Raw genomic sequence first — 23,943 nt, 5'->3', positions numbered from 1 at the left:
TGAGTGATCCCTTGGCATTTCGACCCCCGAAGGTTTTGCTAACGTCTTTTATGAGTGGAGAAACAGTGGGAATTGTGCATTTGCCAAAACACTATCAGCTGGGGAGACAGTGTGACAGGTAAGAACACTGTTAGTGCTGGTGTCCAAGGTGAATTTAGGTGATGCCACCCAGAATCCCTCTGTAGCAAACCGTGGATGTAACCAGAAAATCGAGATTGACTCGTTATACAGGAAGCAGATCAAACACAGGCTTTTTCATCCCTTCCCTGATGGAAACTGGGGCAGTTTCTTATCTTATCTATTTTGGTTTTGGATTCATGGTTTCATCACCGGGTTACGAAGGAGTATGTTGGTGTACATGTGTTAGAGAGTCATAGAGTACAATAGCACAGAAATCAGCCCTTCAACCCCTCTAGTCCATGCCGACCTGATCTTCTGCCTAGTCCCATCTACCTGCACCCGGACCATATCCCTCCAAACCCCTCCCATCCATGTACCTATCCAAACCTCTCTTAAATGTTACAATTGAACCTTCATCCACCACTTCAGCTGGCAGCTCGTTCCACACTCGCACCACCCTCTGAGTGAAGTAGTTCCCCCTCAGATTCCCCTTAAATATTTCACCTTTCACCATAAACCTATGTCCTCAAGTTCTAGTCTCACCCAACCTGAGGTGAAAAAGCCTGCGTCCATTCACCCTATCTATACCCCTCATAATTTTGTCTCCCTTGATAAGATCTCCCCTCATTCTCCTGCGCTCCGGGGAATAAAGTTCTAACCTATTCAACCTTTCCCTATAACTCAGGTCCTCAAATCCCAGCAACATCGGTGTAAATTTTCTCTGCACCCTTTCAAGCTTATTGATATCTTTCCTGTAGGTAGGTGACCAGAACTGCACACAATACTATGAATTTGGCCTCACCAACATCTTGTACAACTTCAACATAAAATCCCAGCTCCTATACTCAATGCCCTGATTTTGAAGGCCAATGTGCCAAAAGCTTTCTTTACAACCCAAGCTACCTGTGACGCCACTTTCAAGAAACTATGGACCTGTATTCCCAGGTTCCTTTGTTCTACTGCACACCTCAGAGCCCCACCATTCACTGTGTAAGTCTTACCCTGGTTGGTCCTCCCAAAGTGCAACACCTCACACTTGACTGCATTAAATTCCATCTGCCATTTTTCAGCCCATTTTCCAGGTCAAGATCATTCTGCAAGCTTTGATAGCCTTCCTCGCCCCCAATCTTGGTGTCATCCACAAATTTGCTGATCCAGTTTACCATGTTATCATCTAAATCACTAATATAGATGATAAACAACAACAGACCCAGCACCGATCCCTGCGGCACACCACTAGTCACAGACCTCTGGTCAGAGAGACAACCATCTACTACCACTCTCTGGCTTCTCCCGTTAAGCCAATGTTGAATCCAGTTGGCTACTTCATCCTGAATGCCAAGTGACTTAACCTTCTGAAGCAGCCTCCCGTGTGGGACTTTGTCAAAGGCCTCGCTAAAGTCCATGTAGACAACGTCCACTGCCTTCCCTCATCGATCTTCTTGAAGAACTCTTTAAGATTGGTTAGACATGACCTACCATGCACAAAGCCATGTTGACTATCCCTAATCAGGCCCTGCCTATCCAAAGATTAATATATACTGTCCCTCAGAGAACCTTCCAATAATTTACCCATGACTGACATCAGGCTTACTGGCCTATAATTTCCCAGCTTATTCTTAAAGCCTTTCTTAAACAATGGAACAACATTAGCTATCCTCCAGTCGTCCAGCACCTAACCTGTGGCTAAGGACGTTTTAAGTATCTCTGCCAGGGCCAGATGCAATTTCTGCACTAGCCTCCCACAAGGTCAGAGGGGACACCTTGACAGGCCTTGGGGATTTATCCACTTTAATTCGCCTCAAGACAGCCAGCAGTAATCCCGATAGGGTCCATGACCTCAGTACTGTGTTGCACAGCTGTTGTTGCAATGTGCCTCTTACTGTCAAAATAGAGCCGGCAGGTACATCTGTGTGGCTCAGTGTGCGGCACATTACTGCCTCAGTTACAGAGACTGTGGGGTTAAACACAGACTGTAGAACAGTACATCACAGGAACAGACCCTTCGGCCCACAGTGTCTGTGCCGACCATGATGCCAATCAAAACTAATCCCATCTGCCTGCACGTGGTCCATATCCTCTATCCCCTGCTGATCATGTGTCTGTCTAAATATCCTTTAAATGTTGCTGTTATATCTGCTTCCACCACCTCCCCTGGCAGTGTGTTCCAGGCACCCACCGCTCTCTGTAAACCTGCCTCGTAAATCTCCTTGAAACTTTCCGCCTCTCACCTTAAAGCCATGCCCTCTAGTAGTGGACATTTCTATCCTGGGAAAATGACTCTGACTACCTACCTTATCTATACTGCTCATAGTTTTATAAACTTCTTTCAGGTTTCCCCTCAGCCTCTGACACTACAGAGAAAACAACCCAAGTTTGTCCAATCTCTCCTTATAGCCAATTCTCCCTAATCCAAGCACATCCTGGTGAACCTCTTCCGCACCCTCTCCAAACCCGCCACAATAATGCGGCAACCATAACTGGACACAACACAGAATCAGATTCAGATGAGTTTATTGTCATATACACCAGGGTGCAATGAAATTCCTTGGTCATCTGAAGCTCCCAGAGTAAACAGTCCTCCAAAGGAGACCCAACCAAAGTTTTTTACAGCTGCAACATGTCTTCCCAACTTTTACACTCAATGCCCCGAACGATGAAGGGACATATGCCGTACACTTTCTTTACCACCCTGTCTACTCATGCTGCCACTTTCAGGGAGCTGTGGACGTGTACCCCAAGATTGTTCTGTACATCAATGCTCCTGAGGGTCCTGCCATTCACTGTGGACTTTCATATTTCAGGTTAATGACCTTTCATCAAGTTGCCCTCCAGAGTGCTGTACATTTTTTACATCTGACCTCCCAAAGTGCAACACCTCACACACGTCCAGATTAAACTCCATCTGCCATTTCTCTGCCCAGATTTCCAATTAGTCAATATCCTGCTGAATCCTTTGACAATCTTCCTCAGACTTGAGCACAAGATCCTACCTGATGCTTTCCGTGCAGCACGGGGGAAGAGTCGCTATTTCATTCAGCACAGAAACCGGCCATTTAGCCCAGCACATCCAAGCCAACCAGTGGGCACCAATCCGTAGTTATCCAATCGTCCAGCACTTCCATAGCCCACTGTCTAGGCAATTCAAGTGCGAGTCTAGATACTTCTTAAATACTAATGTCAATAAATGTCATTTTCAGCTGTTAAGGAAGGTCCCACCACTCTGCCATTTCCAATTGGCCAACATTGTAGAAGGGTAGGGAGGTTCTGGATTCAGGGATTTTACCGTGAGGCTCAGGGTCAGGGTTCAGGTATTTGAGAACTAGTCATGAGTTCGACTCAGAGTCATACAGGATGGAAACAGGCCCTTCGGCCCAACTCAATCATGCCCATTGCCCATCTCAGCGAGTCCCATCTGCCTGTATTTGATCCATATCCCCCTAACCCTTTCCTATTCATGTCCCTGTCCAAACTTCTTTTAAATGTTGGTATTGAACCTGTCTCAACTTTCTCTGGCAGCTCCTTCCATGTACGGACCACTCTCTGTTTGAAAACGTCATCCTTTAAGTTCCTATTAAATTTCTCCCCTCTCGACTTAAACCTGTGCCCTCTCGTTCTTGATTCCCCAACCCTGGGAAAAGCTGTGTGCATTCACCCGATCTATGCCCCCCATGATCTTATACACCTCTATAAGGTCACCCCTCAGTCCCCTACATTCCAAGGAATAAAGTCTTAGCCTGCCCAACCTCTCCCTGTAACTCAGGCCCTCGAGTCCTGGCAACATCCTTGTAAATTAAGCACTCTTTCCAGTTTAGTAACATCTTTCCAATAGCAGGGTGACCAAAACTGCACACAATACTCCAGTGCAGCCTGACCAATGTCTTGATATTTATTAAGGGGATCCCACGGTTTTGAGGTTTGGGGTATTTGGGAATTGTGCAGTTTTAGGGATTCAGGATATTTGAGAATTGGTATTGGTGTTGGTTTATTATTGTCACTTGTACCGAGGTACAGTGAAAAGCTTGTCTTACAAACCGATCATACAGGTCAATTCATTACACAGTGCAGTCACATTTAGTGAGTACAGAGTGCATTGAGGTAGTACAGGTAAAAACAATAACAGTACAGAGCAAAGAAACACCCAGTTTCTGGGGCCACAATCAGTGTCAACATTGGCATCCATTCCCTGCATGGCAGTTTGTTATTGATCCTTTTCCGGACAGGTACAGGGAGAGAGAGTGAGTTATAATAACCATGGATCTGTCCTGCTGTGTAAGAGACGCAGTGAGGTCCGAATGAGATCAGAGTTGATTTATTATCTACAATCACATGTATAACAGTAAGTGCACGACACAGTTCGTTCGATGTGAAACACTGAGCTGTTTCTGAAGGATTGTAAGTGCAGACATAAAGTGGCAATTTTATCCCATCGTGTACATAGTCACTATTTAAGTCTCATCTTAGAACCTAGCAGAATAAGAGTAATGTACAGCAGATGCTGGGAATCTGAAATAAAACAAAATGCTGGAAATACTCAACAGGTCAGGCAGCCTCCACCGAGGAGGAAACAGTTCATGTTTCATCAAGTTGCTCTGCAGACTGTTTGCACATTTTTTGCCCCATTGAATTTTGGGGGGGGAAGTGGGGATCCTTTATTGTCCCATCTCCAGATACTGGACCTCTTCAAATCAGTTAAAAGTCAAACAGTGTGGTGTGGGACTGGAGTCCGAATGGGACAGAGCCACCCAGGGGAACGACAGTGTCTTTCTCTCCCCGGTGGATGACAGAGAACCTGGTGGCATTTTACAACAACCTGTGAGCTTTCTATTTCCCTTATGCCGATCCCAGCTGTTTATTTCCAGACTTGTTAATAATCACCATGGGAATTTGAACTTGCATTCGAACAGGATTGATCAGTCCAGGCCTCTGGATTGCTGGTCCAGCATCATTATTGGCACTCTAATTTGATTTAATTGAATGACCGTGCAATGGAGAATCTAACCGGCTCTCAGAAAAGCCAGAGCAAGCAGGGTGGAACACAGCCAAGATGAATGGTCAGAAAACCACTTGGTCTGGGCAGGGAACCCACTGAAAAGAATCATTCTACAGTCTGCAGAGTCACATGGTCACAGTGCAATTCTTTCACACTTTTATAATTTACCAGAGAAAACATTTTTTAAAATGTTTGCATAAAGCTGTAAATACAAAATTATTGAAATGAATAGAACAGGTAGTCGTCATGCAAATAATTAGAACAAGCCCTCTCAAAACTGTTGGAACCAAATAGCAAATAAAACAATTTCTGCCCCCACCCTGGCCCCCCATCCTCTCCTCCAACCGAGCTGGAAGGTTGTGGGGATTGTAGGTTTAGTCTTGACTCAGAGCATCAGCCCAATAAAATTACAAGGGGTCTCCAGAAAGTGGATGGGAAGGAGCTATTTCCCTCAGCAGGGAGATCAATGTAAATGGCACAAAGTTAGTCATTGGTGGAAGGTTAGCTGAGGATAGGTGAAGAGAAATTTTCTCCCCGATGGATGGCGGGGTGGGGATGGTCTTGGGCTTGGGGTTGGTGGTCAGGAGCTTCCTCCAGGGAAGGGTGGTGGAGTCAGAGACCTTCTGCACATCTACAAAACACTTGGATGAGCATTTGAAGGGCACGACCCACAGGATTCCAGACCAAGAGCTGGGATGTGGAATTAGACCCGACAGATCATCTGAGCTGGCATCAATGATTGGGCCAAATATTGCCCAAATATACTGTACATTTCTATAAATCTGTGGACATGATATTCTCAATTTCCTTTGGACGCCTGGTCCTGAGCCCTGGAATTCCTTTCCTAAACCTCTCCCTTTCTCTGATTTTTATTGGAAGGCAAGCTGTTGTTGTTGTTTTTGGACCCCTCACAGATTATGTCAGGTGGCTGTATTGACTGCCAGAATGGAGGGGAGGGGCCTTCTCTTCCCCACACAATGGAGGGGCTCTCTCCTTGTCGTTACAGTGAAGGACCCTCTCTTCCCCACCTCCCTCAATAATAAGAATCAGCCAACGGTTGGTTAACAAAATGGTGGAGCAAATGTAACCTTTGCTGGATCAAGGCCGGTTTGGAGCAGCTGGGAAGGGGCTGCTGGACTGTGTATAACTGGGCAGGTGCAACACGAAACCCCTGACACTCCATTGGGGAGACAGGTAACCACGTGACGTTCCAATGATGAGAAGTGCAAGCTGTCGTCCAGGAACAGGGCACCTTGGAAGGTTTGTTCCTATCACGCCTTTCATTCCAACAGAATGTGAGACATGGTGCAGTTTGGAGAATTTGGAAAAGAATTAGGCAGTGTCGAGTTCAGACTAAACGATGTTTTGTGGACTACATGCTGATAGTTGTGGCAGCTGTCACGGTGACAGTCTTTTATACACCCAGTGGCCCTCAGCCTTGTGGATGAGGGTGGAGTCAGGCACCTGCTCTTCCCCCAGGCGCTGGAACAGGATCCGATCGTGCAGGCGGTTGGTCTGCCCTTGCCAGAACTCAATGGTGTCGGGCTCCAGGAGGTAACCACCCCTTCAAAGTAAGGAATGACACCAAGTTACGGCACAGAACCAGGGCATTTGGCCAATAAACCAAACACACTTACACACACACCATCCCATCACCTCACTGCCCGATGTGCCATCTGCTTCCCTCTCTCCCTCGTGCACTGACAGAACCTCCCTGTGGCAGTAACTCACTCACCACACCCCCCTGCTCCTTGACTATCAAACACACGCAACCTCACCCTCATAAAAAGGATGCTCAGAGGACAAAACATAAAACATAAGAAACAGAAGCAGGAGAAGGCCATTCGGCCCCAGTGCTTACTCCAATATTCAGTAAGATCCTGGCTGGTTTCCCCTCAATCCCACTTTCCTGCACTGACCCCATATTCAATATTACAACAATCAATCTGTTGACCTCTCTTCTGAATACACTCAGTGGCTGAGCCCCCACACCTCCCTGGGGGAGAGAATTCCAAAGAGTTACACCCTTTGGGTGAAGAAATTTTATCTCATCTCTGTCCTGAGTGGCTGATCCCTTTTGAGACTGTGACCCTTCATTCGAGACACCTCAGCCAGAGGAAACATCCTCCCTGCATCTACCCTGACAAACCACTGAGGGTTTTGCATGTTTCAATAACATCACCTTGCAAATTGTAGAGAGTACAGGTCCACGGGACAACCTCCCCATCCTAGGAACCAATCTGGTGAGTCTTTGTTTCACTCCCTCCATTGCAAGAATATCTGTCATCAGGGAGGGAGACCAAAACTGCACACAATATTTCAGATGCTATCTCACCATCTGTGTAATCGCAGTAAGGCAGCTTTACTCTTGTACTCCAATCCTTTTGCAATAAAGGACAACATACTCTTTGCCTTCCCCATTGCTTGCCTTGTCTGCACATTAACACCGAAGGATACTGCGTCCCTCTGAACTAATAACACGTTTCAATCTTTCACCTTTCAAAAATACTCCACTTTTTAAACTTTTCTTCCAAATTGGTTGACGGTACATTTTTCCACGTTCCATTCCACCTGACTTTCCTTCGACCATTATAAGCCTGTCCATATCCCCTGAAGCTTCTCTGCATTCCCACCACAACTCACATTGCCCCCAGCTTTGTATCACCAGCAGACTTGGATGTACTTCACTTGATCTCCTCACACATCTCACTGATATTGACTGATACTGCGAGCAGCTGGAACCCCACTAGTCACAGCCTCCCAAACCAAATATGACCTATTTATTCCTACTGTCTGTTTTCTGTCTCTTAATGATCTTTAATCCATACCAGTAGATTACTCCCCAATCTTATGCACTCTAATTTTATTTAATCTTTTGTGTGGCACCTTATCAAAGACCTTTTGGAAGTCCAAAACACCATCCTCTTGTTCTGGGGTAACAAATTCAAACCCCCCCCCCCCCCCAACAGATTTGCCAAACATGACTTCCCTTTCACAAACTCCCATCGGCTCTGCCCAATCCTGTTAATATCCTCTGCTACAACTTAATAAAAAATTCTAACATTTTTCCCTGCCACTACTGCCAAGCCAACCGGTCTGAAGTTCCTCTCCTCCCTTTCTTAAAGAGTCGGGTTACATTTGTACCTTCCAATCTGTGGGAACCATTCCAGGATGCATGGACAACCTGTGCACACACTATCTCCAGAGCAACATTTTCAACTCTTTGGGATGCAGGTCAACAGCTTCCATGGACTTCTCAGTCCCATTAATTTCACCAATGATTATTTTTTAATAATGATCATTTCTTTTGTCTCACTCACTCTAGACCCTTTGTTCTCCACTGCTTCTGGTAGGTACATTTATGTCTTCTTCCATGAACACAGACACAAAATACTTGTTTAACTTCTCTGCCATTTCATTAATATCTTATATATAGTTCATGCTCTTGCCCTCCACACAACGTTTTAGGACTGACCAGGTAAAGTGAGTGGGAATGAACCAGTTGGGTTAATTCACCAATACACTTTCTTATCATTTCCACATTCACTTTAAGACTTTTCTCAGTGTTGCCGGGTGGGTTGACTGGTACTGTCTGGATTGGCTAGCCTGGCAAACACTCAACTCCTTGCACCCTGGATAGTAAAGGCTTGCTGGGTCAGCTATTGGCCATCACTCACCAGTAGTCAGGTTTCAGCACCTCCTGGTCTTTGTAGAGTTCCTCCAGCTCTGCGTTCTTCTTCCTTAAAAACTGCAAGAGGAACGTTAAGCAGACTGGGGGCTCCATAGAGTTCTGGTCACGTCTCATCTGGACAACTGCGTTCCGTTTTAGGCAGTGTCGCTCAGGGTGAATAGGAGCAGTGCAGATATGTCAGAGTCGGATGAATTAATTGAGGTGTTAAGGATGATTAAGGGAGTTTGTAAAGAGAAACTATTCCCTCTGCTGCAAAGTTCAGAGCCAGATGCATAACGAAGTTCAAGCCATTCAGGGTGAGATCAGAAGGACTTTCTGATGCAGAACATAGGTCTCGCCCTATCATTGATATTCCCTTTGTTCTACCCACCCTTTCCTTACTCTCTCCGCTACTGAAAACTAACTTGTTTTTCTCTTTGCCAATTCTGACAAAGGGTCACAGACCTGAAACTTTAGCTCCGTTTCTCTCTCCACGGATGCTGCCTGACCTGCTGAGTGTTTCCAGTATTTTCTGGATTTATATCACCTGAGGTAGAACAGGATTGGATGTGGACACGATGGGCTGAATGGTCTGTTTCTGTGCTGTTATGAGGATTGAGTGGCTGGGTGGCCATGTCCTGCATGGAGGAGTTGAGAGATTGGAAGAATCCTCATTCGATTTAATTTTAGAAAATGTCCTCTTTTCCTAGAGTCGTTCACTATTGCCGGTCCACTGACACCTTTGCAGGTTTCCTCTCGCTTGGACCTGGCACGGACGAAGATATTGAACCACGTGAGGCATCTTCTGTGAGCCTGTGTCATTGTGAAAGCAGGTGGGCTTGAACTAAAGTGTGGTATCCAGGAGTGCTGAGGGCAGGTCACACAATGCGTCCTGTTGCTACAGTACAGGCCAGACAGCACCTCTGAGACCTGTATGTTCATGACTCATAGCAACGTTGCTTGGGCCTTTGCCAGCTGAGTCATTTCTGGCAGGGAGATGGGGTAGCAGTAAAATAATTTACCAAGTCACAGCTTAAAAGATAGATATCACACAACATGCACACAACGACAAATCGTCCACCCTCCCTCAGGGGAAACTACTCAAACCTGGGGGAGAATGTGATACAGAAATGTCCAGTCAGCATTTCTCCTGATTGTTATACAGTGACTCTTACCAGAGAGTGCATGTGTGTTAGTGTGACAGCGCATCCACGTGAGTGTACACAAGCCTGTGTGTGAGAGAGTGTGTAAGTGTGTGTGACTGTCTGTGTGCCCATGTCTATGTGCACAAGTGTGTGTATCAGAGTGTGTCTGTGTGCATGCAAGTGACATTGCATATGACTGTGCGAATGTATACGATGATCAGAAAGCCCTGGGAAGCTGTGGCTGTGGGAGGGGATTCAGTGGGTGGAGAGGGTCTGTGACAGGGAGGAGTGTTCGTGGGCTGTGGGAGGAGATCCAGTTGTGGAGACACTCTGTGGTAGAGTTGTGTGCCCACAGACCTGGACAGGAGTATCCATGGTGAGAGAGTCTGTGACAGGGACTCGTGTCCATGTGTTGTGATCGAGGATTGCCTGTATAGTGTTTCTACACGTAAGTCATTGTCAAAACCTGGATGGATTAGTACACCCACCTCTCGGTCAGGGATCACTGAACTCTGGTGACTGACCACAGCACCAATCTGGCTACTCTTGGGCCGGGAATGGAAATACCCCTCGGACTCCTTGCTTGATAACTTTGCCACACGTCCTTCGATGCGCACCTGAAAATATGGAATAGTCTCGGTCAACAGCATCAGCTCCAAATGATGAGCCAGGAGCAGATCGGAAGCAGGACAGAGGCAGAGAGAGGCCCGGTGTGAAGGACGGTTGGCCACTGGGGAGACGATATTACTGAGCCTGAGAGTCAGCTGGAGGTTGGTGGGCTTCCAGAAACGTGGTCAATTGTTCGGCCAACAGTCAAGTTACTCCAAAAACTGCTGATTAGTCAGAGAAGGAAATTAAACACGTGAATGAAAATTATATCTGTTTCTCCCACTGAAGTCAAGTTCATCTCCACAGTTCCATCACGGGTACAGCTCTTCCCACCACTGAGGACACCTACCAGAGCCTCTGGGTGCTCTGGTTTCCTCCCACATTCCAAAGACGTACGGGTTAGGAAGTTGTGGGCAGGCTATGTTGGCACTAGAAGTGTGGCGACACTTGCGGGCTGTCCCCAGAACACTCTACGCAAAAGATGCATTTCACTGTGTGTTTCAATGTACGTGTGACTAATAAAGATATTTTATCTTATCTTATGTCTCAGGAAGGCGACATCCATCATCAGGGACGCCCACCATCCGGGCCGTGCCCTCTTCTCGATGCTGCCATCGAGCAGGAGGTACAGGAGCCTGAAGACCCACACCTCAAGGTTCAACAACAGCTTCTTCCCCACTGCCGTCAGGTTCTTGAACCCACCTGAAAAGCCCCAACACTGCCTTGGACTGTATTTCCCTCAACTTGCACGAATGGCATTACGTTTACTTTTGTTTATTTTGTTGTGTAAGCTCTGTATAATTTATGTTAATTTAGTTTATGTAATTTATATTTGTCATGTTTGGAATGTACTGAGCTGCTGCTGCAAAAAGCTAACATTTTACAACATTTGAACTCCGTGTATGCATGCCTATGACAATAAACTTGAGAACAATGATGCTGGAAATGACCATAAGGTGTAGGTGACCACCCCGGGTCTCTGTTCTCTTCGAAAGAGAAGGGTGAGGGATAGCCTGATAGAAAGATGCCATTAAGCTAGAAAGAGTGCAGAGGAGATTTACAAGGATGTTGCTGGGACTCGAGAGACCGAGTTATGGAGAGAGGTTGACCAGGTTGGGACTCTTTTCACTGTAGCGTTGGAGAATGAGGGATTATTTTATAGAGGTTTATAAAATTGGGCATAGATAGGGTGAATGCACTTTTTCCCCAGGGTTGGGGAATCATGAACTAGAGGGCATAGATTTAAGGTGAGAGGGAAGAGATTTAATAGGAACCTGAGGGACAACTTTTTCAACCAGAGAGTGGTCAGTATATGGAACGAGCTGCCAGAGGAAGCGGTTGAGGCAGGTACATTAACAACATTTAAAGGGTACTTGGACAGGTTGTGGATAGGAAGGGTTTAGAGGGATATGGGCCAAGTGCAGGTAAATGGGACTAGGTGGGAATCTTGGTCGGCATGGACTAGTTGGGCTGAAGGGCCTGCTTCCGTGCTGTATGATTCTATGACTCTATCTCAGCCCACACTCCAGAGCACCACCCTGCTGGAGGTGTATGTTAAACATTAAACCGAGCCCTGTTTGCTGCCTTAGGTGTATGATAGAGATTAGATGGCACTCACTGTTCAATGAGACCAGTGTCCTGATCAATGTTAATCCCTCAATCAATTTTAATGAAACAGATTAGTCTCCAATTTCTGCTGCTGATTCTTGCAGTGAACAACTTGTCTGCAGACCTTCTTTCTAAGTAATTATCCTTTAAGAGGACTAAAAGTCCATGCTGAGGAAATGAGAGACGTTAGATGAAGGCTGCATGCTCTGATACTATTCCCTGCCAACATGGTCATGAATGTGTGATCCTTTGTCAATCAAGTTCATTCCCACACAACAGTCAGTGAACGAGGTTGATTTACTGCACAGTTTGTGTCTGACCATTTCCACAGTGCATTTTTTCCCCATGGAAAATTGTTGGGAGAGACAGCTGTAATTTTCATTCATTTATTCAGTTTCTTGTGTTCACTGAGTAAACTGAGTGTTTGCTGTACACCTGAATGCTCTCCTGTGAACTTGGAGATAAGCCCTGCCCCATCTCCATAGAGACCCTGTTATGTAAATTAATTCTGTGAGTCACATCAGTTAGTTAAACATGAGAGGAAAATAAGGTGCATTTAGTAAATGAGTCAATATTTAAATGAGAACGTACTTGCCTATTCAGGGGCTCCCAATAGAATACAATCGCTGCAAATGGATTGATCTCCTAGAGAAAGAAGAAATATTAATAACATCTCAGTCAACAATATCAGTGATCAAAGTATATAACAGTGTGTCAATGAAGGTGTGGTGCAATAGCCTATAATAATGAGGATATTGTGTAATGGAACATGATAATGAGTGCACTGTAATGGTGTTATGAGGGTTGCAACGTATGATTGGTGTTGCTATGGCAAGTTATCTACTCACCAGTTCCCTCCCCTTCCTGCTCTCGTAGTTAGTGAAGAATCTGAACCCATCGGGTCCAAACCCCTTCAGAAGCAACATTCGAGCAGAGGGCTTTCCATCCCTAGGAAAGAAGAAGTAAGGTCTCTGATGTAACTACAACCATCTACGATGCTTGTACATCTGACTGTGAACTCTAGCCCTGCTGCTCATTGTTAACGTTGGTTAAACATTGAAAGATTTGCTTGTGCCAAAACGGATAATTTCACATTTCCCCACAGTTTACCCCATACTTGCACAGTCACTAACCCATCTATATCCCTTTGCAGACAAGAGATTCTGCAGGTGCTGGAATCTGGAGCAATACGCACAAAATGCTGGAGGAACTCAGCAGGTCCGGCAGCATCTATGGAGGGAAATAAATAGTCGAGGTTTCAGGTCGAGACCCATCATCAGACTATTTGCCTTCATAGATGCTGCTTAACCTGCTGAGTTCTCCAGAATTTTGAGTGTATATATCCCTCTGTAACCTCCTTACGTCAGACCTCTAAGGAAAAGAGCCCTCACCTTTTCATATTTTTCTGATGGGTATAATCTCTCAGTTCTGGTTGGATTGACAGGTCTTTACTAATATTCTCCATATGAGCACCCCCCCTCCACCCCCAGTCACCCACCTCCCCCAGGAGCATTTCCCATTAGTAATAGTCCCCATTAGATAAGATAAGATTTCTTTATTAGTCACATGTACATCGAAACACACAGTGAAATACATCTTTTTGCATAGAGTGTTCTGGGGGCAGCCCGCAAGTGTCGCCACGCTTCCGGCGCCAACATAGCATGCCCACAACTTCCTAACCCGTACGTCTTTGGAATGTGGGAGGAAACTGGAGCACCCGGAGGAAACCCACGCAGACATGGGGAGAATGTACAAACTCCTTACAGACAGCAGCCGGAATTGAACCCGGGTCGCTGGCACTGTAAAGCGTTACGCTAACTGCTACACTATGAAATTTCTTTTTGGACCATGTTTTAATGTGCAATAAACTGAATTAATTAAAACAGCATTTCATCTAACATGGAGCCTCTAAACATTCCTGGGGTTGGGAAAAAATGCAATGTCAAAGTTGAGCACTATTGCAGGGATTTAAAATGAGAATTTGGAGACATTCCCTTAGGTTCAGCAAAGTAATTGGCAAAGGTGGTTACTTGGTACAGGTGGCAAGGCACATGGCATTGGCTTCTTGGATAGACGGGCACTTTGCAGCCTCTTCAAACCAGTTACCAAACTGCTTCATGGGGTCCAGAGAAACCAGATGATTCTCTTCAAAAGCCTGATCACAAAAAGAGAGAAAAGTAACATGACCTTCTGCATGGTCTGCCCCCCAATCCCATGATAACTCAAACAATGTCCCCATGTGCACTAGGCAAAGTGTGACAGAGCGGCTCTGTGGCAACTCACCTTGAGCTTCACACACTACCCAAGTTTGCAGCTACAGGTCCATAACTCCCATGGCTGTTGGACGACACGTGACAACTCCACAGCAACAACCCAAAGATTACAATTTGACAGTGACAACCTACTGCAACAGTCCAACAGAGTCAATCCTACACAGTTAACTCTTTAGAGATGATCCCCAAGTGACAATTCTATAGGGAAGTGCCTACAATTATGTTCAACAGCTACAATTCTGCACACTAGAGTCACTGCTGTCGAGTGCTCTCTGTAGGAATATCTTCACGGTATGGGTCATCGCAGTATGATCACCATTGTAAGGTCTCCTCCATCACTATAGGAGTGTCTCCGTGAGACTGTCACTGTCGATCGAGGTCACTTGTCTGTCACTGTGGGACCTTCTCCACTGCATTATCTCCGTACGATCATCACTGCAGGATGATTACAGTAGGTTGTCCCTGTAAGATTGTTGCTGTTGGATTGTCATCATTGTTGGGTCATCTTTACAATAGATGTTCTATAAGCAAAGATCTCCCCGAGATGACCCTACAGTGATGGTCCACAGAGATGACCCGGCAGTAACAACCCTACAGTGAGGATGGTACAACAGCGATTGTACAGTGATATCCTGCAATGACGACACCACATTCACGATCCTACGCTATGACCCCATGCAGAAGATCCAATGAAGATAATTCTACAATCACTGTAAGAGCGGCTTTATTACATTGTTCCTATTGCATTGTATCTCTGAAGTAGGTCCATCTCTGTAGGATTGTCCCATAGGACCATCTCTGTAGGATGTTCACTACAGAATTGTTTCTGTGGGACTGCCTCTATAAGATTGTTGTCATAGATCCACCTCCGTGGGATGACCACATTACAATCTTCCCTGTAATATTGACATTGCAGGGTTATCTCTGTCGGATCTCTGTAGAATGATCTCTGTAGAAATGTCACTATGGGATCATCTTAGTAGGATCATCACCATAAGATCATCTCTGTTTTGTTGCAATAGAAACATCTCTTTGTGATCATAACCATAGGATCAACGGCGTAGGACCATGACTATAAGACTGCCTCTGTGGTGTCATCATTGGAAAGTTGTCTCCGTGGGGACATCACTGTTGCGTAATCTCTGCAGAACCATCTCTAGGGTCATAACTCTAGGTTTATAACTGTAGAATTGTCTCTGTAGGGTTGTTGTAGGAACCTCGCTGTAGGATTGTCACTGTCTGACTGTCTCTGTGGGGTTGTTGTAGGAACCTCACTGTAGGATTGTCACTGTCTGACTGTCTCTGTAGGGTTGTTGTAGGAACCTCACTGTAGGATTGTCACTGTCTGACTGTCTCTGTAGGGCTGTTGTAGGAACCTCACTGTAGGACTGTCACTGTCTCTGTAGGAACCTTGCGGTAGGACTTGTCACTGTCTGACTGTCTCTGTAGGGTTGTTGTATGCCAGTGGTCCCACAGGGACAGTCCCACAGAGACATCCTTGCTGCTCACAATTAGGTCTTAGACAAACATCAAATTCTTGGCCAAAATGTCATTTTTCTCAACTATATTTTTACGACTGTTAGAGAATTTAGTTCACAGAAACAGAGAAGAATTCCTCTTAATGCCTTTCTGAGGTTTCTCACGGTTGTTCACACCAACATCCTGGAGATTCAACAATAATTCCTCATAGCTCCAGGATAATCCTGTGGGATGTGATGTTATTCACAAACAGTCCACAACAGTTCAAGAAAGAGGCTGCCCCCAGAGGCAGTTAGCTGCCCTTGTCAGTGATTGCCCTTGTCCTTAACAGAATGTTACACAAAGGCAATGTGACTACACACCAGCCTCCCCTGATGGTGAGTGCCTGGTGTTACCAGAGATACTGAAGGACACATGAGGGACCTGCCTTTATGTGGCGCCCACATGCCCTTCACAATGTCACAGTGTTAGGGAACTCAGATAGAGGAACATTTGGAGCTAGAGCCGAACAATAAATATATTTAACTGTATCATCTATTCAGCCCATTCTAGAAGTGGTCCACAGATTGAAAGTAATTTGGACTTCATCACTGTTCTTTGACACATTCAAATGGAACAACCTTCTCCATCCTGTCCAGCCATTCAATTGGACAATGGGTGACTTGTCTCCACCTGCCTTGGTTCTGTAATCCCACAAAGATCTATCGACCTTCCCCCTCACCCTCAACATTTTTCTGTGAGGGGAAAGTGTTCTGGATTTCTGCTGCCCTTTGTGTATCCCAGTGGGTGATTCATGTTATTGAATCTCCTCTTCCATCGGGTAGAAGATACAGGAGCCTGAGGGCACGTACCACCAGACTTAAGGACAGCTTCTACCCCACTGTGATTAGACTATTGAACGGTTCCCTTATATGATGAGATGGACTCTGACCTCACAATCTACCTTGTTGTGACCTTGCACCTTATTGCACTGCACTTTCTCTGTAGCTGTGACACTTTGTACTGTTATTGTTTTCACCTGTACTACATCAATGCACTCTGTACTAACCCAACATAACTGCACTGTGTAATGAACTGACCTGTACAATCAGTATGCAAGACAAGTTTTTCACTGTACCTTGGTACAAGTGACAATAATAAACCAACACCAATACCAATTATTGGCTATAACATCTTGCTGGTGTTAAACACCACAGTCCTTCACAGCCACAGCCATCAGATTAACAGCTGGAACCACCTGCTGATGATGGCTGGGATCTACTGAAAATCACTCACAATCAAGTGATATTACAAGATCACAAGATCACAAGACAAAGGAGCAGAAGCAGGCCATACGGCCCATCGAGTCTGCTCCAAGGAAAGGGAAATAGAAATGAGAAATGGGGAATGGGGGAAGAAGAAGAAAAAAAAACCTATTCTAATCCCAATTTCCGGCCTTATCCCCATATCCCTTGATATCCTGACTATTTAGATATCTATCTATCTCCTCCTTGAACGTTCCCACTGATCTGGCCTCCACTGCTGTACGTGGCAAGGAGTTCCACAAATTCACCACCCTCTGGCTAAAGAAATTTTTCCTCATCTCTGTTTTGAAACTGTACCCTCTAATTCTAAGATTGTGCCCTCTGGTCCTGGACTCACCCACCAAGGGAAACAGCCTAGCCACATTTACTCTGTCCTTTCCTATCAATATTTTAAATGTCGCTATGAGGTCCCCTCTCATTCTCCTGTACTCCAGCGAGTACAGTCCAAGAGCCGACAAACGCTCCTCATACTTAAGCCCTTTCATTCCTGGAATCATCCTCGTAAATGTCCTCTGAACCCTCTCCAACGTCAACACATCCTTCCTAAGATGTGGGGCCCAAAACGGCGCACAGTATTCCAAATGAGGCCTCACTAGTGCCCTGTAGAGCCTCGTTAACACTTCCTTACTTTTATACACTATACCTCTCGAAATGAATGCCAACATAGCATTCGCTTTCTTTACCACCGATCCGACCTGGTGGTTAACCTTTAAGGTATCCTGCACGAGTACCCCCAAGTCCCTTTGTACTTCTGTGCTTTGGATTTTCTCTCCTCCTAGATAATAATCTGCCCGCTTATTTCTGCTTCCAAAGTGTACAACTGCACATTTCCCTACATTGAATCTCATCTGCCATTTCCTTGCCCATTCTCCTAAACTGTCTAGGTCCCTCTGCAACCTTCCTATCTCTTCAATACTCCCTACTCCTCCCCCTATCTTGGTGTCATCCGCAAACTTAGCCACGAAACCATTTATTCCATCATCCAAATCGTTAATGTTAATAATGTTAATATAATAATGTTAATATAGATGATATAACCAAAAATGATAAGAATCTGAAGTCAGAGGAAGTTGCCACAGAAGAGATTAAGAAACGTCCCAACGGTGAGGTGTGCAAGTCAAGATCTTCATCTCTGGCTCCATGGTCTGTGGTTACCTTTCACCCTGCGAGCACCTCTCAGTCTGAAGACTTTTCCACCCTTGAGATGATTGCCCGTTTCTTTGTGGACTGTGTGTTTACTGGGAAGCTTTGGAAGGGGATACAGTGGGTCCATGTTGAGGTTCTCCTGGCTGTTCCCAGGGAATGCCGACACCACGCACCGGCTATCGCTAGAAGGTCATCAATGAAGAAAGATGCACTTTGGTCTCTGCAAAACCTGTTGGTCTTGCAGTGTAAGGAGTTGTCCATGAGGGAATGCTGCCGACGGGCTGAGGGACACACTGAAGCTCAGTGCAGCCAATGCTAAGGCTCGGTGGGGAAGGTCCACAGTCTGGGTCACTGGGGGACTGGGTCCGATGGAACAGTCATTCCCAAATCTTCATGGGTGCAGTGTTTAAAGGGGAAATATTAACACATTGTCAGTGAATGTCTCCATGCACCGTACCAAGACATTCAAAACAGTGGTCAGCATGGACGAGTTGGGCTGAATGGCCTGTTTCCGTGCTGTACCTCGCTACCAACTCTCACCCTGTTCGCCCTGTGCCTGATGACCTGCAATGGGTCCCAATCTGCCGCCTTGTTTGTTAAAATCCTCACCATGTTTCAGCCCCCTCCAGTGTCAACCCTCCCCGTCTCTGTAACCTCCTGCAGATCTCTCCGGGCCCGGCCTGGTCGCTCCCAATCCCCTTCTCTCCCTCTCAAAACCCCTTCGACCAAACTATCCGGTCACTGGCCTCTTTGCTGGGTGTTTACGTTTGACTGCCACGAAAAGGCGATATATAAATGTAAGTGTTGCACATTTAGCGTCTCGCAGAATGGAAGGTAGCTGAATGTCACCCCAGGGACTTGCCTTGTGCTGACTGGTGACAGCCGCCTCGACAGAGGCCTAGCAGCGAGTCGCCACTGTGTTCCACATCGCGGCTGCTTTGATCTGTGGCATTAACCCGTTAATAAAAGATCAGATCCCAGCCTGCAGATTTGTTTCGTTTCGTAAATGAACTTCCTCATTTATATAACATGCACATGAGCGAGGGCTCCAGGAGGAGGCGCTTTTTGTTATTTTTTACATAAGATATAAAACGAGAGGGTCTGAGTTCTCCCGACCCCGCCGAGGTATCCCTCACATGGATACATTGCGGCTCGGGAATGTTACACCCGCTTGTTACATTCGGCTACTCACGTCCTGGTCACATTTGTAGCTCTTCCTCATGGCGGCCACGTCCAGCGAGGGGCCGGGGTTGGAGCAGGACATGATGCAGAGTCTGCGAGCGGACTCCTGCCTCGTCCCACCGATCCGCCAGTGAGCGGGGTGTCTGCTGAAACCGACGGCGAAACTGATCCTCAGGGTGTCAGTTACACGCCGCCACATCGCAGTGTGGGCACGCCGAGGGTGCGTGGGTGTGTGTGGGTCCCCTCGATCACCGCTTATACAACGCTGCCGACGCTTTTACACAAAATAGTTTTCAATTACATTTCTGCTAAATGAGCTGTTATTTTCCAGGCTTTGGTTAATGATCATTGTAAATACCTATTTATTAAGCGTTATTTTAAACATGCGCTGGGAATGGGTGTGGCCAGCATTTAGCGCACATCCCTAACTTCCCTTGAGAGTTGGAATTGGTTTATTATTGTCACATGTGCCGAGGTACAGTGAAAAACTCGTCCTGTATGCCGCTCATTCAGATCAATTCATTACACAGTGCAGTTACATTGAGTTAGTACAGAGTGCGTTGATGTAGTACAGGTAAAAACAATAACAGTACAGAGTAAAGTGTCACAGCTACAGAGAAAGTGCAGTGCAGGCAGACAATAAGGTGCAAGGGCCATGATGAGGTAGTTTGTGAGGTCAAGAGTCCATCTTATCGTACTAGGGAACCGTTCAATAGTCTTATAACAGCGGGATAGAAGCTGTCCTTGAGCCTGGTGGTACGTGCTTTCAGGCTTTTGTGTCTTCTGCCCAATGGGAGGGGGGAGAAAGTGATGTCCATTCACCTCCTTGAACCCTCTGGTGAAGGTGCTCCCCCCCCCCCCCCCCAGTGATGGTGAAGGACAGGTGATACATTTCTAAGTCAGGGCGGTGTGGGACTGGGAGGGGAACCGTGTACCTGCTCCCCTTCCATCTTGCAATTGGAGGAGGCTGTGACTGTGGTGGAAGGGCACTGGCCAGGAACTTGCTGCGTCTGGCTCTGTGGCTGCTCTTAGAGAGCGTGTGAAGAGTTACGCTGGGAAAGGGCCGTCAGTGAGCTCCGTGGGTGATGGGTTCGCACGTTCCGCACTGGGTGGGAGGTGTCCTGCTTTACCGGGGGCAGTTGTGCGTCGCTGGGAAGGCCAGCACTTACTGCCCATCCCTAACTGCCCTTGAGAAGATGGTGCTGGTCACCTCCTCGAACCGCTGCCAGTCTGTGATCCCAAAGTGAAAGTTGAGTTTATTGTCATGACGAGAAATGAATTCAGTCCAAAAATATCTGAGTATCTGTGAGTGGGATTTGCTCTTCCTTCTCCCCCCCCCCCCCAAGTCATAGAGTCACACAATTGTCATGGCAACTAAAGGAAGCCATTCAACCCATCAAGTGTTTACCAGCTCCTGGTAACTTGGTTTATTATTGTCACATGTACTGAGGGACAGTTTTGCGTGCCGTCCATACAGATCATTTCATCACATCAGTGCATTGAGGCAGTACAAGGGAAAACAATAACAGAATGCAGAATAAAGTGTTACAGTTACAGCGAAATTTACTTGCAGCAGCATCACAGGCACATAGGATCATGTGAGTAGCATTCACAAAAAAAAACATAAATTAAACAAACATAAACTATCAGGATGGTGTGTGACTTCATATCTGATTCAGAACATTTTATTGTCACATACACCAGGGTGCAATGAAATTCCTTGCTCGTGTGAAGCTCACAGAGTGAACAGTGTACAGGGTAATAACCTGGAGGGGAACCTGCAGGTGGTGGTGATCCCATGCACCTGCTGCCCTCGTCCTCAGTGGTAAAGGTGGTGGGTTTGTAAGGTGTGAGAACACAGTGTTACAGTCACAGAGAAAGTGCAGTGCAGGCAGACAAATACAGTACAAGGGCCACGACGAGGTAGAATGGGAGATCAAGAGTTCATCTCTAGCATGTGAGAGGTCCGTTCAATAGTCTTATAACAGCGGGATAGAAGCTGTCCTTGAGCCTGGTGGTACGTGTTCTCAAGCTTTTGTATCTTCTGCCCGATGGTGAGGGTTGGGGAAGAAGGGAGAATGTCCAGGGTGGGAGGGGTCTTTGACCTGAAACATTGCTTCTCTTTTGTTTCGCTGACATTTCCCTCAATGTCAGCAAAACAAAAGAGCTGGTCATTGACTTCAGGAAGGGGGCGGTGCACATGCTCCTGTTTACATCAATGGTGCTGAGGTTGAGAGGGTTCAGAGCTTCAAGTTCCCAGGAGTGAACATCACCAATAGCCTGTACTGGTCCAACCATGTAGATGCCACGGCCAAGAAAGCTCACCAGTGCCTCTATGTCCCCTTTGACCCTCACCAATTTTTATCGATACACCATAGAAAGCATCCTATCTGGATGCATCACGGCTTGGTACGGCAACTGCTCTGCCCAGCACTGCAGAGCGTTGTGGACACAGCTCAGCACATCACAGAAACCAGCCTCCCCTCCATGGACTCTGTCTACACTTCTCGCTGCCTCGGTAAAGCAGCCGACATAATCGAAGTCCCCACCCACCCCAGATAATCTGCCCACTTATTTCTGCTTCCAAAGTGTACAACTGCACATTTCCCCACATTGAATCTCATCTGCCATTTCCTTGCCCATTCTCCTAACTGTCTAGGTCCGTCTGCAACCTTCCTATCTCTTCAATACTCCCTACTCCTCCCCCTATCTTGCTGTCATCCGCAAACTTAGCCACGAAACCATTTATTCCATCATCCAAATCATTAATGTACAAGGTAAAAAGGAGCGGTCCCAACACCGACCCCTGCGGCACACCACTAGTAACCGGTAACCAACCAGAACGAGATCCTTTTATTTCCACTCTTTGCTTCCTGTCAACCAGCCAATGCTCCACCCGTTCTGTTATCCTAAATACACAACATCTACCGCCTCTCCCTTATCCACCCTACCGGTGATTTCTTCAAAAAACTCCAATAAGTTGGTCAGGCAGGATCTTCCCTTCACAAAACCATATTGGCTAGGACCTATCTTGCCTTGCACCTCTAGGTATTCCGTAACCCCATCCTTGAGGATAGATTCCAATAACTTTCCCACCACTGACGTCAGACTAATAGGTCTGTAATTTCCTTTATGCTGCCTCCCACCTTTCTTATACAACGGAACTACATTTGCGACACTCCAGTCCTCCGGAACCACACCGGAATCTATCGATTTCTGGAAAATTATCGCCAATGCCTCCGCTATCTCTAAAGCCACCTCCTTCAGAACCCGGGGATGCACCTCATCCGGTCCGGGAGACTTATCAGTCTTTAGCCCATTTAGTTTTCCTAGCACCTTCTCCCTAGTAATCTTAACTGAACTCAGTTCCATTTCGTGAGACTCCTGACTAACCGGCACATTGCTGATGTCCTCCACGGTGAAGACCGATGCAAAATATTCATTCAATTCCTCTGCCATCTCTCTATCGTCCATTATAATATCTCCTGCACCATTATCAATTGGTCCTATATCAACCCGTGTCTCTCTTTTACACCTTATGTATTTAAAAAAACTCTTAGTATCCTTTTGAAAGTTATCCGCCAACTTCCTTTCATAATTCATCTTTTCTTTCCTAATGACCTTCTTAGTTTCTTTCTGCAGGTTTTTAAAAGCTTCCCAGTCTTCTGTTTTCCCACTAATTTTTGCTTCTTTGTACGCCGCCCCTTTTGCTTTTATTTTAGCCTTCACCTCTCTCGTTATCCACATTTGTGCCTTTTTTCCATTCAAAACCTTTTTTCTTGGAATATATCTATCCTGCAATTTCCTTATTTCCTGTAGAAATTCCTTCCATTTCTCCTCTGCCGTCCCTCCAGCCAGCTTACTCTTTCAATCAATTAGGGCCAACTCCTCTCTCATACCACTGTAATTTCCTTTGTTCCACTGAAATATCGATACACCAGTTACCAGTTTCTCCTTCTCAAACTTGAAACTGAACTCAATCATATTGTGATCACTGGTTCCCAGTGGTTCCTTTACCTTTAGTTCCCTAATCACCTCGGGTTCATTACACAGCACCCAATCCAAAACAGCCGATCCCCTGGTGGGCTCTTCAACAAGTTGCTCCAGAAAAATGTCCCTTAGACATTCCACAAACTCCCTCTCCTGAGTACTACCACCATTCTGGATTTCCCAGTCCACCTTCATGTTAAAATCCCCCATAATTATCTTCACATTGTCACTCTGGCATGCTTTTTCTATCTCAAACTGCAACTTATCGTCCACTTGCTGACTGCTATTAGGGGGCCTATATATGACTGCTACCATTGTCCTTTTACCCTTGCTATTTCTTAGCTCCACCCACAAGGATTCCACCTCCTCTGACCCAATATCCTTCCTTTCTATTGATTTTATATCACTACTGACCATCATGGCC

The 23,943-nt window shown here is 46.1% G+C and overlaps 1 protein-coding gene across 1 annotated transcript; it reads right to left on the bottom strand.

Moving 5' to 3' along the window:
* Positions 1-4,416: 4,416 nt before the first annotated feature.
* Positions 4,417-19,910, bottom strand: pnpo (pyridoxamine 5'-phosphate oxidase). The gene is made up of 7 exons (XM_052038865.1): positions 19,540-19,910; positions 14,176-14,300; positions 12,994-13,093; positions 12,737-12,790; positions 10,417-10,545; positions 8,791-8,861; positions 4,417-6,677 (listed from the first exon to the last, which is right to left on the bottom strand). The coding sequence occupies exons 1-7, from the start codon at positions 19,726-19,728 to the stop codon at positions 6,512-6,514; spliced, it is 834 nt and encodes a 277-aa protein (XP_051894825.1). The 5' UTR covers positions 19,729-19,910; the 3' UTR covers positions 4,417-6,511.
* Positions 19,911-23,943: the final 4,033 nt, after the last annotated feature.

Source organism: Pristis pectinata, chromosome 25 (assembly GCF_009764475.1).
Source record: "Pristis pectinata isolate sPriPec2 chromosome 25, sPriPec2.1.pri, whole genome shotgun sequence".
Taxonomy (NCBI): Eukaryota; Metazoa; Chordata; class Chondrichthyes; order Rhinopristiformes; family Pristidae; genus Pristis; species Pristis pectinata.
The sequence above is the reverse complement of the archived record's forward strand: the minus strand, read 5'-3'. Positions and strand labels throughout refer to the sequence as shown.

Bases quoted from the DNA above. Each gene is read 5' to 3' on its own strand.
- pnpo (XM_052038865.1), bottom strand. From the start codon at position 19,728: ATGTGGCGGCGTGTAACTGACACCCTGAGGATCAGTTTCGCCGTCGGT. The intron at 10,546-12,736 runs GTACGTTCTCAT...CCATATTTTCAG, and splicing joins GGGAGCCCCTGAATAGGCAA to GTGCGCATCGAAGGACGTGT. The intron at 8,862-10,416 runs GTGGGTGTACTA...TTCCTCTTGCAG, and splicing joins CAGTGATCCCTGACCGAGAG to TTTTTAAGGAAGAAGAACGC.